This window comes from Eurytemora carolleeae, unplaced genomic scaffold (genome assembly GCF_000591075.1).
Source record: "Eurytemora carolleeae unplaced genomic scaffold, Eaff_2.0 scaffold227, whole genome shotgun sequence".
NCBI classification, from domain to species: domain Eukaryota; kingdom Metazoa; phylum Arthropoda; class Copepoda; order Calanoida; family Temoridae; genus Eurytemora; species Eurytemora carolleeae.
The window spans coordinates 84,463-96,764 of record NW_019396557.1 but is presented as its reverse complement, the minus strand read 5'-3'; the positions used below and the strand labels follow the sequence as shown (position 1 = coordinate 96,764).

The window sequence follows — 12,302 nt, the reverse complement described above, 5'->3', positions numbered from 1 at the left end:
GAAAATACGTTTACAGTCCCTTTAATAGTTTCCGTTAAACCATTTATTTAATATTGACTAATAAAGGCTAACCTTGGCTACTGTGAGCTGCTGGGTGAGTTTGAATCAATGTTTTTAGACCAGTAATCTCATTATTCAAGGATTCATTTAATCTCAGGGCCTCCATATACTCCTCCGAACCCCCCTTCAATATAATAATTTAAGCCTCCATATACTCCTCCGAAACCCCCCTTCAATATAAAAATTTAAGCCTCCATATACTCCTCCAAAACCCCCCATCTTTTTAACAATTTAGCCCCATATACTCCTCCGAAACCCCCCTTTTATTTAACAATTTGGCCTCCATATACTCCTCCGAAACCCCCCTTCTATTTAACAATTTGGCCTCCATATANCATGGTGAAAGCTGAAAGGTAGGAAATGAAGCCTGTATTTGGTGGAGTTTGTCAATGCCAGAAATGAGTGGAAAATGCAAATCAAACCCAACTAAAACAAAAAAATCGGCGTGCCACAATGTAAAAATTTAAACCCCCCCCCCATCCCCTACAGAATCCTTATTTACGCCCCTGTGAAATATTAACAAGTCGTTGAAAATTGAAAATTTATAGATTATGTTGTTGGCCCTTTGTTAAACTTCTTAGTTGTCGAACGTGAAAATTATATCAACATAGTATTGGCTGAAATTTCTGATTCAACTTGCGTGACATAATTTTCCTTGTAAGTTAGTTGTTTTATTTAAATTAAAAGTTAAAACTTCAAAATTTCATAGACGTAATTATTACAAAATTCCGCAAAATTACTTTGTAGAAATTGAAGTTTTGCTAATTACGCGTAATTAATACAAAATTTTGCGAAATTACATCGTAGAAATTACGCAAAATTAGGCCGTTATTACGCGTAATTATAGTTTCGCTTATTACGCGTAATCATTATGAAATGTCGCGAAATGAATATTTCCCCAAGTACGCGTAATCCTGCGAAATTACACGAAATGAAAATTATTACGCGTAACTGCACGTAATTACGCGTAAGAGAATAATCTATTACGTTGGAAACCCTACTAAAACCAGAGGCTTGAAGAAGAAAATATGTTATCATTGAAGAAAAAACCTTTTCACTCTGAAGTGCATCTATATGAAGCTTAAGTGACTCTATTTCCTCTCTGGCCTCCACTGCCTGTCCTCGCCACTCCTCGGCCTCGACTATAGAGGCCTTTAACTTCGCCGTAACCACGACCAGCTCCGCTCTAGATATTGGTAATACATTGTTATTGACAGAAAAAAGAATATATCGTAAGTTCAAACTTTAATTCTTTTTATTTATTAATTTTTTATTTAAAATTATCACGCGAGTTAATTCAATTTTAAGAAAATTATTCAATTTAAAATAGGAAGCATAAAGCGGAGAAAAGAGGAAAAAACATTTAAGAAATTTTATGTGTTTGATGGGTTGATTTTCCAGCGGCTAAAACATCAGTGAGCTCAATAAGCGAGAGGAGTCTGTACATCCTGGACATTTCATGTGTTTCATATTCATTAGACTATTTATAATCAATCATACTTTGAGTATTACAGTAGTTTTCCTCTAAGAAGTAGGAAAACTGAGTATTACAGTAGTTTTCCTATAAGAAATAGGAAAACTGAGTATTACGATAGTTTTCCTTTAAGAAATAGGAAAACTGAGTATTACAGTAGTTTTCCTATAAGAAATAGGAGAACTGAGTATTACAGTAGTTTTCCTCTAAGAAATAGGAAAACTGAGTATTACAGTAGTTTTCCTCTAAGAAGTAGGAAAACTGAGTATTACAGTAGTTTTCCTCCAAGAAATAGGAAAACTGAGTATTACGATAGTTTGAGTATTACAGTAGTTTTCCTATAAGAAATTAAAAAAACTGAGTATCATAGTAGTTTTCCTTTACAAAATAGGAAAACTGAGTATTACAGTAGTTTTCCTTCAAGAAATAGGAAAACTAAGCATTACAGTAGTATTTCTCTAAGAAAGAATTTAGGAAAAAAGTCAATTTTATAAATACGAGAAATTTTATTCTGTCAATTTCCTTTGCAATATTTGAAGCATAAATGCACATGACACAAGGATTTAATATGTACCGTTGTGAATCGGATATGCCACCCTATAAAACTCTGACCTAATAGAATCCGCAGCTTGTTGCAGAGAATTGAACTCTCCAGAGATATTAACGATTTCTTGTCTCAACCTGGCATTCTCCTTCTGGACCAGACCAACATCCATTCCCTCGGTGTTCTTGTACGAGCTCAGGGCAACCTTCACAATTCAAAAATCAGAAGACAATTTTTGAATAAAAAATTTGATATCTTAAAAACTAAATATTAATTTATAATCTTCCCTTTTCATATTATCAATTCAGCCACACCACGCAAATCAATATCAAGTGCATTGGGTTACAAGAAAAGCTAAAATTAGAACATCAAGTAAAGGCCAAAACTGATACTTTGTGTTGTTACTAGCTAAATAATATGGAATTTATAAATTCTTTTTTTCTTCCAAAATTGGTGAAAACACTCGTCAAAAAAACTAAGGCCATAACCGAGGTCACAGACGCCGGATATTTTGGAAATATTTTTTCATAAGTTAACTGTGTTCAAAGCTTAAAGAAAATTCATGACATTGACTTCCATGAAGTGGCTGACTTGATATAGAATGACCCCAATCCTAGAAAAAGAAACACAATGAACTTATTGGCTACCTGTAGTTCAGCGAGCTCTTCCCTTGACCTCTCTTCTACTTCAGCAATCTGCCATTGAAGCCCATCCACTTGCTCCTTCAGCTCCTTGTTCCTCCCACGTAGATACTCCACATCCATATCCTGCTGTTCTTTCATCTCCACCATCCGGTCATTCCCGGACTCCAGGACCTCCAGCTTCCTCTCTAGCATCTTCTTCTCCTCCTTCACTCCCTCCAGTTCCTTCTGGAGTTCCTTAGTTTCAGTTCTGGATTTTTCAAGTTGGTGATTAATCTCTTCCTCCAGAGCTTTATCAAGATCATCAGCTCCTCCTCCAGAACTACCACTCTTCTTCAAGGTTTCAATCTGTTTAGTCAAACTTTTCACCTTAACCAGGAGCTTACCGTTCTTTAGCTTGGAATTGTTCAGCTCTGTCTCTGTCTCTGATCTTGTTCCTTGCAGCAGTTTAATCTCTTGTCTCAGCTCACTGATCTCCTGCTCTAGTTGAAGAACCTGGTCAGGAACCTGGCCAGGTGAGGATTCCTCTCCCCAACCTTCAGGTTCATCCCAGTCCTGGGACTGTTGGACCTCAGTAGGCTCTACGCTTACTTCTTCATTCTTAACAACACTAAGAGCTTTAACATCATCTGGCTTTACGTTCACTTCTTCAGTTTTACTTAAGCTTAAAGATTTAATTTCGGGTGCGAGGGAAGTTTCTTCCTGCTTATGCACCATTAGTCTACCTAAATGAGAGCTGATGCTCATCTTGGCAATTGATGCTGTTTTGGATACCAAGTCTTCTTCCTTGGCTTTGAGTTCGGAAATATATCCAGCAATTTCTACATCTTTTTCAGCTAAAGTAGTTTTCAGAGCTTCAAGTTCTTCATTTGATGTCAGTGGGTTGGATTCTTTCAGCGAATTGTACTCAGTGGACATTGTATTGTATGCTTCCACATATGAATTGTAGGCTTCAAGGAGTGCAGTATATTCCTGATTTTTAGTATCTGACCAGGCAGTCCAATCATTAAGATATTGTTTACAACTTTCCAGCTCTGCTTCAAGTTCTAAAACCTTTCGCTTCTCTCCGTCAATTGATTCCCTAACAGCACTTTCCAGAGGTTTCATGGCTTCACCTTGTGAATTTTGTTCCTCAGTAGAGATACTTTGAGATTGAGTTAACAACTGCTGCAGTTTGAGCTGCTCTAATTCCTGAGATAATCCTTGATTCATCACACACTGCTGTTTCATGGACTCCACCTGAGATGTAAGAGATGAAACCTGTTCTCGTGACTTGACAACTTCAAGCTGCATTTCTTCAAACTCTGCTGCAGCCTCTTCCTGCATGCGTTGTTCCTCCTCCAACCTTCTCTCCAACTCCACCAGACGGGATGTGTTTATCTCTGCCTTCTGTTGCAGTAGATCCTTTTCTGACTTTTGCGCTGAAAGTTCATAGCGGAGAGATTCCAGATCCTTAGATGAGGTTTCTTTCAACACAGACAATTCATGGTGGACTTGTTCAAACTTTGATCTTAGTTGTTGTTCAGAATCCTTTGCTTTATCATAGTTAAGTCTAGTCTCTTCCAAAAGATCCTCAGTGTTCTTAAGTGCATCTATCTGTTCACTTACAGATTCAAGAGCACCTAGTTGATCTTTGCTCTCTCTAAGCTCTTCAAACAAATCTTGTTTCTCAGTCTCAAGCCTATCAATGGTCTCCTTTAATTCCTCAAGTTCCATATCCTTGATTTTCATGAGTTTCAATACTTCATTTACTTTATCATCTGACCTTCCAGGTTCACTCTTCTCCTCAGAAAAGGAATTAAGCTTCTCCAAAGCTGTGTTATATGCTTCAACTGTTCCATTATATGCTTCAGTTACAGAGTTGAGGTTTTCTTGAAGTTTAATGATCTCCTCAGACTTCTGCTCTCCCCAAACCTGCCACTGTGCAATAGCCTCTTGGTAGTTGATGATTTCCTGTTGGTAATCTAATTCTACTTTTTCTCCCACTGTCTCTTGAGCAGTCATGATAGCCTCAGACTCTGCTGGGACCTGTTCAACATTCTCTGGTGTTGACAAAGCCAGATCAACTTCTGGTTGGGAGTCAAAATATGCTGTAGCAGCATTGTTTACAGATTGCTCTGATGACTGGTGATGTTGACTAAAAGGATCGTATATTAGCTGGTCAGAAGAGCTGTTTAAATAACCGGAAGCTGCATCTGAACCTGAGGCAGTTACAGCAAAAAATTGAGCCGCAGTTGTAAGTTTATGCTCAGGAGCTATAACCTCAGAGACAAAAAGATCAGCAGTAAAAGCATTGTCCCCACTTGAAACTTCCTCAAAGAATTGAGAAGCACTCTGAAGCCCATGTGGTGCAGCAATAACTTCATCAATAAAGAAATCAGAAGCTGATTGGGGTTCACTATTAAACTGGACATTATTATCCATAGCTGTCACCTGCTGGTCAGCATACTTTACTTCTTCCTTTGCTTCAGGAGGAATATTATCATTAGTAGTATCATTGATATGACCTATTCCAGTTTGATTATCAGTGTAAAGCTGAGCTATATTTTCATTCAACTGTTGTATTGTTGTATCTCTTTGCTCCAAACTAGTCCTTAATTCCTCAATACTTCCATCCTTCTCCATTAGGGAGGTTTTTACAGTCTCAAGATACTCCTCCATGCTTCCCTTGACAGATTCAAGCTCTGATATCTTCGCTTTTAAATCCATGACTTCCAACCGCAAGGCTGCCAAAGACTCTCCGAGATCAGCCAAATCCTGGGTTTGGGAGCCAATCATGCTTTCATCCTCGATACTTTTAAACTTAAAATTCTCTAGCTCTGACATAAGTCCAGCCAATTCCATGGTTTTAAACTCAAGCTGAGCCTCCAAGGCTTCGATTTTCTGCGCTTCTGTTGAACCTGTTTTCTCTTGTTCTCCTTCCAACTTTACTTTGTAGTTCTCAAGCTCTGATTGAAGGTTAAGAACCTCTAATGTTTTAGATTGAAGCTCAGTGCGCAATTGCTCCAGTTCATCTGTCTCCTCTTTTTTACCAGAATCAACATCTCCAAAGAATGAGGCAAGTTGGTTCTGAACGACCTCAGTGGATTTGATCTCCATCTCTCTAGCCTGAAGCTCGGCCAGCTCTGTTCTTAAGGTTTCAATTGTCCTGGTTAACTCAGGGATCTGGTTGCTCTGCTCCTCTTCATACCTGGAGCACTTCTCATACATAGTCTTGTAGTCAGAGAGGAGCTGGGTTTGGGAGTGCTCTAGCATAACTTTCTCTCTTTCTAGGAATCCAACCATACCCTCTTTCTCACTAATAAACATTATAATATTAGATACTGAAAATCGATTTACTTTTTAGGTGGGGGGCTGAATGATTTTTGGAGATATGGGTAAAAAATGAAAAATTGAACATAAAAAGGCAAATTTTTGCATCCTTCATACATTTAACTCAAACATTTGATTATGGTCCCATAAAAACCATTTATTTCCCCCGATGATGCAAATAACCTGAAAAATACTTAACTTATGGGGAAGAAATGATTTTCAAAAGAGAGGGGGGGGATTTTTATGGAATATATACACCCCTGACATTAACTTCACCTGAGTTGAATTCTAAGGGTATCAAGTTGAACCCTGAGTTGATCCATTTCAATTCTAGGATCCAAAAGAGGGACAGGTTCAGGTAAAGGTTCAGGGATTGGATAACCTTGAACAGCATTGTCTCCATCCCAGTCATTACCTGGAATATTAATTTATGAAAAGAATTGTATCTTGTAAATGCACAAATCTACGAAAAAGGGATGATACATTTTCGAAATTTCAATCCTCTCTATTATGTGCAATGTGCATATGGATAAGCTTGGAACAACATTAGAAAAAACTTATTTTTTGGCAAGTTTAAATTGCAAAACGGAAACCAGTTTTTTATAAATTTTAAGGTTGAATAATTGACTAATGCAAGCAATTGATCAACCATACAAAATCAGGATTTAATAGAAAGAAATTTCCAATCATATCTAGCTGAGGGACTATACATAAGAATTCAGAAGTTTCTGCTAAGGATTTTAAGTTTGGCATAGCTTTGTCTCAACCAAAAGTTCCAAGTGCATGCAGCATTTAGCGGAAAATTAATCTATACTTTAATCGATTCTTTTCAATTATAAAAATTTCTTTCAAAACATAATTGAGAAAAGATTGAGAAAAGTACCTTGTGGATAAGCTGCCAAGTTATCGAACCAGCTTGCTGCATTATCGTTAACAAGATCCAGCTGACCAGCCGGGATTTGATCCACAGGTTGACCGGGCATTATATCTGGAGGGTTGCGTCTACTGCTCCTGTTATATATATAAAGTTGTAATCTCTAATTGTCTGTTTGTTTGTCCGATCAAAACTCAGGAACCCCTCGACTGATTTACCTTAAATTTTGATTGGATAACTCGGGAGAGCCCCGGGAATGTTCTTAGCTTGGTTTTGAAGTTGAGTGAGTTCACTTTTATGGCGAAAATTTAGTTTCCCAGTAAAAAAGTCCAAGTGCGGGTAAACGGCGGGAGTAACTATGAGTAACCTGGGCAGCGCCGGTTTCCCAAGCTAGGATGAATTTCGTTTTGAGACTTAAATATCGTCTTTTAAAGATAAATTAAATCAAATTATTTAACAAGAAACAAGTTAACATTTAGGGAACCATAGAATATTGAGGTAAAAAAAAACTGCTGAAAGTTTTGTAAATTAGTCTCAGGAGGCTCATCTTTTTTGGGCAACCCCGTATTAACAAAAAAGTCGTAGTTATAAGAAATTCATCCTTACGAACAGTGCTAAGAATTTATTTTATTTTGCAGTTTTTAGTTGATATTTTACCAAGTCGAAATCTTGCGGATCCCTGAGCACTGCTTACGAAACTGAATCATTTAAAAGTACTAAATTGTATTTCTTATGAAGTCTAATTATGAAGTCTGGTCCTAATTTTCTATCCAAAAAATGCAGGGAGGTCCAGCCTTTAAATTGCACGAACCCTCTCTCCTACCTTGCAACATCTGGTTCCGAAACTGGGTTTGTAACATCAGGTGGTGGAGCGTTCTGTATCGGCGGTCGGAGCTGGTTTAACTCACCCTTCAAAAGTTTTTTTTAATAATAAAAAGGGCAAAGGGTGAACTAGAGGCCGAATTTAAAGAATTTGAGCCGCAGCTCAAATATGGTTAGTTCCACTTAAATCAATGTTTCAAGATTTAAGCCCGCCGCGCCCCATCCCCCCCCCAAAAAAAAATCTCCTCACAAAAACAGATAATTTAGTTGCGATAAAAATATTGAATTATTCACTAATATTCATAATAAAAAGTAAAAATATCCAATTTGATCTTGCAGGATTCATAAATTGGAATATCAAAGGTTTACGCCAGAAGGTTGCAAAGGTAAAAATATTTTAGTCAACTTATCCGTTCCTTTGGTTTCGGAGAAAGTTTAAAAACAATCAACAAACCTCTAGGTCAATAATCCTCTGTGTATGAATTGTCAGGCTATTTTCTGTCTCGAACAAGTTTCTTTGAAGTGTATCATTCTCAAAACTCATTTCATTAACCAGACTTTTCAAGTTCTCCACCTCCTAAATTTATAACTTTAAACACTAAATATTACAGGGGTATAGGGATTTACAGGAAGTAGTTGTGAAAAAACAGAAATTTACAAACGTAATAATTTGAAATTTAAGAGATTTTTGAGACATTCTAGCAATTTGGGAAGAACCAATTTACTTTTTAGTTAATTTAAAATCGATTTTTCTTCCTTCATTTTTTGGGTTTTGAAATCCCGATAATTAAGATTGGTAAAATTAAAAATATCCACCTCTCATACACTAATATCTAAAATAATCCAGGGCTGACAAAAAATCCTATATTAAGGGACTGTAAGCTTAGTTTTAAGTGACCCTCCATGGATGGCAATGACTGGATTACAATGTTACCGATTGATCAACAATTTTAAATATATTTTCGTAATTTTGTATGTTTACCTGCAGTACAAATGCACAAGTCACTTATGCAGAGAAACCACAAGAGAAAAAAATCATTTTTCAAAATTATTAACATTGATAAATAATTCAGACTTTATCAAATATTTCTTTTAGAGGTAAAATTGTAGATCAGGCGTTGATATATTTGCATGGAGTTCACTTGTAATTACGCTTACAGTCCCTTTAAAGGTTTACCTTGTTAAGGTCTATTCTCTCCTCCTGTAAATCATTTCTCTCCTGATCTAGAGCCTGGATCCTCAGGTTCAGCTCCCTAACCATCTCCTCCCTTCTCTCCTCTCCCTGTTCCAACCTGGACTGAAGCTCAGCGTTCGTCTGCTTCAGGTTCTCAACCCGGAGCAAGACTTCATCTAGAATTTCGGATTTCTCTTTGATTTGCTCCCCCAGTGCATTACTCTCAGCAAGACGAGAGGCCTAGATACAAGATATTCAAAACCTTGCTGAAGACTAATAAAACTTTGTATTTGACTTGACATTACGGAAAAATGGCGGTAAAGAACACAGTTGGTCGTTCATGTGATGATTATTAACGAGATTAGACCGTTATTTCATCCAAAAATCGTTCGTTACTTAATCAGAACGGCTCTATCTGAGCTCTAGTGAAACTAATTGCATATCTATATAATAAAACAAAACATTCGTATTGAATATAGATATATGTTGCCTATAGCCGGCCAAACGGCTGGACCGATTGGGCTGACATTTTTGTGGACACTCAGGGGTGTTCCCCCGTGTTAAAGGCAATAAAATTCGAAATTTTTTTTCAAACATTTTCTTTTTCTCCCACGAGCAATGCTGGACCATTCAGCTATTATCTGATGAGAACTAAAACACAAATATGATTGCATAAATGTCATATTCAGTTGTATGGGTTCCGGTCAAAATACATCTTAGGAAAACGGTATTTTAATCAGTTTATTTTGATTTAATAGAAATTGTTATGTTTAGAGGCCCACTCTGTACCTGGAGTTGTTCCAGGGTTTGGTTGAGTTTAGTTTCACTCTCCGTCAACTCTTCATTTCTCCGATACATCTCTTCCCTTTCCTTCATTAGCTGAACTATCTTCCGATCAGATTCATCCTAGATAATTTATCCTCTTTAAAAATCTTCTATTTTTTTTTTGAAAATAAAAGAATTTTGCTAAAAACAATAAGAATTTTACACAAATTTAAATGGGTAAGCAAATATTTATTAGAAGTGGCGAAATTTGGCAAACATGATCCTGTCGAAATATTTCCTGTCAAAGAAAAATACTTGCTATGAGATGTCCTATCAATGACATGTCCTTTTTATGAGATATCACATTGTCCCATCTATTAAACGTCCTAACTTTTAAGTGTCCTATCTATGAAATTATAAACCTGTTGGGAGTTATTAATCTGTGAGAGTACGGATTCAAGTTCACGTTCTCTCAATTCTAAAACAAAAATATGAATCCAAACTTAACAAATTATTAATTAAATAATAATATAAAAAAATTTGGTCTTTTGAATTGTATACCTTCGGAAATTTTTTTTTTATATCAATGATAAAGCATAACACGTATTACTCTCCGGGAAATTTAAACAGTGTATAAACATAGCTTAGCATTGTCCTAGGAGGCTGATTTTTTGCATGCGAGCTTAAAATTATGTATATTAAATGCTTTTTTGGTTTTGAGCGGATCTGAGCAAAAGTAAATCAATCTTAACTTCATTAATTGCACTTGAACATTTATTCTGATACTCTTGAAAAAAATATGCGCTCAAATAATTCACCTGCAAAGCCTTAAATGTCCGCGCGCCCGTGCAGTAAAAGAAAATATCTTTGAATACTTATTTGCTAAGTTTGGCCTAAGTCAGAATAAAAGTAGCATGCAGGGTGGCCAATACTTTTTTGAAAAAATCCGTACAATTTTCGAAAAAACTTTTAAATCTCAATTTTCATAAAAATTCTTGGTGTTCCTCCAAAAAGTGATTAGATCAGATAATGTAAAATAAGTTTTGGTCCCTAATACGTGGTATGATCCAAAAGAAGACTGAATAAAATCTTTTAAGACATTCATTCAAGGGTTTATACTGTGTACTATATACTGTAAGCTGCATATAATCCCCCTACCCCAGGCCCTGGGGGGGGGGAAGGTTTCTTACCTCTGGCCTCGACCTTTTCTAGGGTCTGCTTGAGGTTCTCCTGGAGGTCAGAGTTGAGGTTGGTCGAGGTCTCAAGTTCCTGTGATACCTATAGATATTGGAGTGTTGATCAACAAAGATTTAAAACCCAGTAGACAATGTGAAGTAGCAGTTAATAGAGCTAAAATGGTCCTAGGTCAGTTAACTAGATCCTTTCACTTTAGAGACAGGAATGTATTTCTGAGATTATTTACCACCTATGTCAGACCTCATCTAGAATTTTCTACTCCAGTCTGGGCTCCAACCTCACAACAAGATATTACGTCTATAGAAAATGTCCAAATACAAGCTGTGATTATGATTAGTGGATTGAGAGCAGTTGGATATACTGAAAACCTCAAAGAACTATGACTTCTCTCCCTTGAAACAAGGAGAACTAGATATGATCTAATACAAACCTACAAAACCTTAGAGGTTGAAGGAGATGAATTCTGGTTTAAAAGAGTTAATCAAGTATCTGTGAGAACCACCAGACAATCAGATGACAGAACCAGGCTGACTAAACTGAGAAGCAACACCACCATCAGAAGTAACTTCTTTACCCAAAGAGTCATTGATGATTGGAACCAGTTACCCAGCACAATTAGAGAGTCTCAAAATATCAAGATATTTAAAAGAAATCTAGACCAATATCTATCTTCTTCTGAGATGAACTGATGAACTGAGAATATGACAGGATCTCCAGAAGAAGACTGTGTGGAAAAGATGTTGCTAAATGCCCCTAGCGGGGGCTACATCAACTACTCTCCAAGTATACAAGTATACCTGAACCATAAATCTGAGGTCAGAAGCGTCAACAATTTTACATCAAAAATGAGAATGATGGAGGTAAAAACCTTTGAACATTGTTAGAATGCATTTTATGTTGTTTTAAAGCTAAAGTTTCACCATTAGCATGAAAATAACCTTTTAAGCAAGATGGGTGTGTGATGTGTGTACATTTAGTTCACTCATTTCAAGGGGAAATCACGATAAAAATAACGGGGAAAACTTCAGGCAAAGGTAGAAAAAAAATTAATTTCCATCGGATTTTCTTTTTCTTTCGGTGTAGGATAGGATACACAAAATTAAACATTATCCACAGTCTTCAACCCTTGATCGCAATATTCAATGTGAGCATGTTAAAAAGTGAAGATCCATGCTAGATCCCGCTGCGTTTCGACTTTCGGAAAAATTGAATGCATCACATACCTGAGCTAACTCCGCTTGAAGTAATCTAGTTCTTTCCCTGGACTCCTGGAGGTCCTCCTTCAACCTAGTTCTCTCCTTCTCCTCCTCCTCCTTCTCATCCTTCATCCTCATCAGTTGATCCTCCAGCTCAGAGTTGGACTCGGATACTGCGCTCAACTCATTCAACCTCGTCTTAAATATTATTTAAACATTATGTAACTGTAAAGTAATTTCAAT

General features: G+C 36.8%; 1 protein-coding gene across 1 annotated transcript in view; it reads right to left on the bottom strand.

The window, feature by feature from the left end:
• LOC111705470 (centrosome-associated protein CEP250-like) overlaps nt 1-12,302 on the bottom strand; it is a 36,180-nt gene that overhangs the window by 3,652 nt on the left and 20,226 nt on the right. The window contains exons 23-35 of the mRNA XM_023478029.1: nt 12,087-12,257; nt 10,857-10,944; nt 10,089-10,144; nt 9,691-9,807; nt 8,905-9,141; nt 8,182-8,304; nt 7,729-7,814; nt 6,915-7,042; nt 6,308-6,446; nt 2,726-6,017; nt 2,147-2,283; nt 1,111-1,246; nt 73-184 (exon numbers count right to left, since the gene is read on the bottom strand). Of these exons, the coding sequence (XP_023333797.1) occupies nt 73-184; nt 1,111-1,246; nt 2,147-2,283; nt 2,726-6,017; nt 6,308-6,446; nt 6,915-7,042; nt 7,729-7,814; nt 8,182-8,304; nt 8,905-9,141; nt 9,691-9,807; nt 10,089-10,144; nt 10,857-10,944; nt 12,087-12,257 (4,822 nt within the window). The remainder of the gene's footprint in view (nt 1-72; nt 185-1,110; nt 1,247-2,146; nt 2,284-2,725; nt 6,018-6,307; nt 6,447-6,914; nt 7,043-7,728; nt 7,815-8,181; nt 8,305-8,904; nt 9,142-9,690; nt 9,808-10,088; nt 10,145-10,856; nt 10,945-12,086; nt 12,258-12,302) is intronic.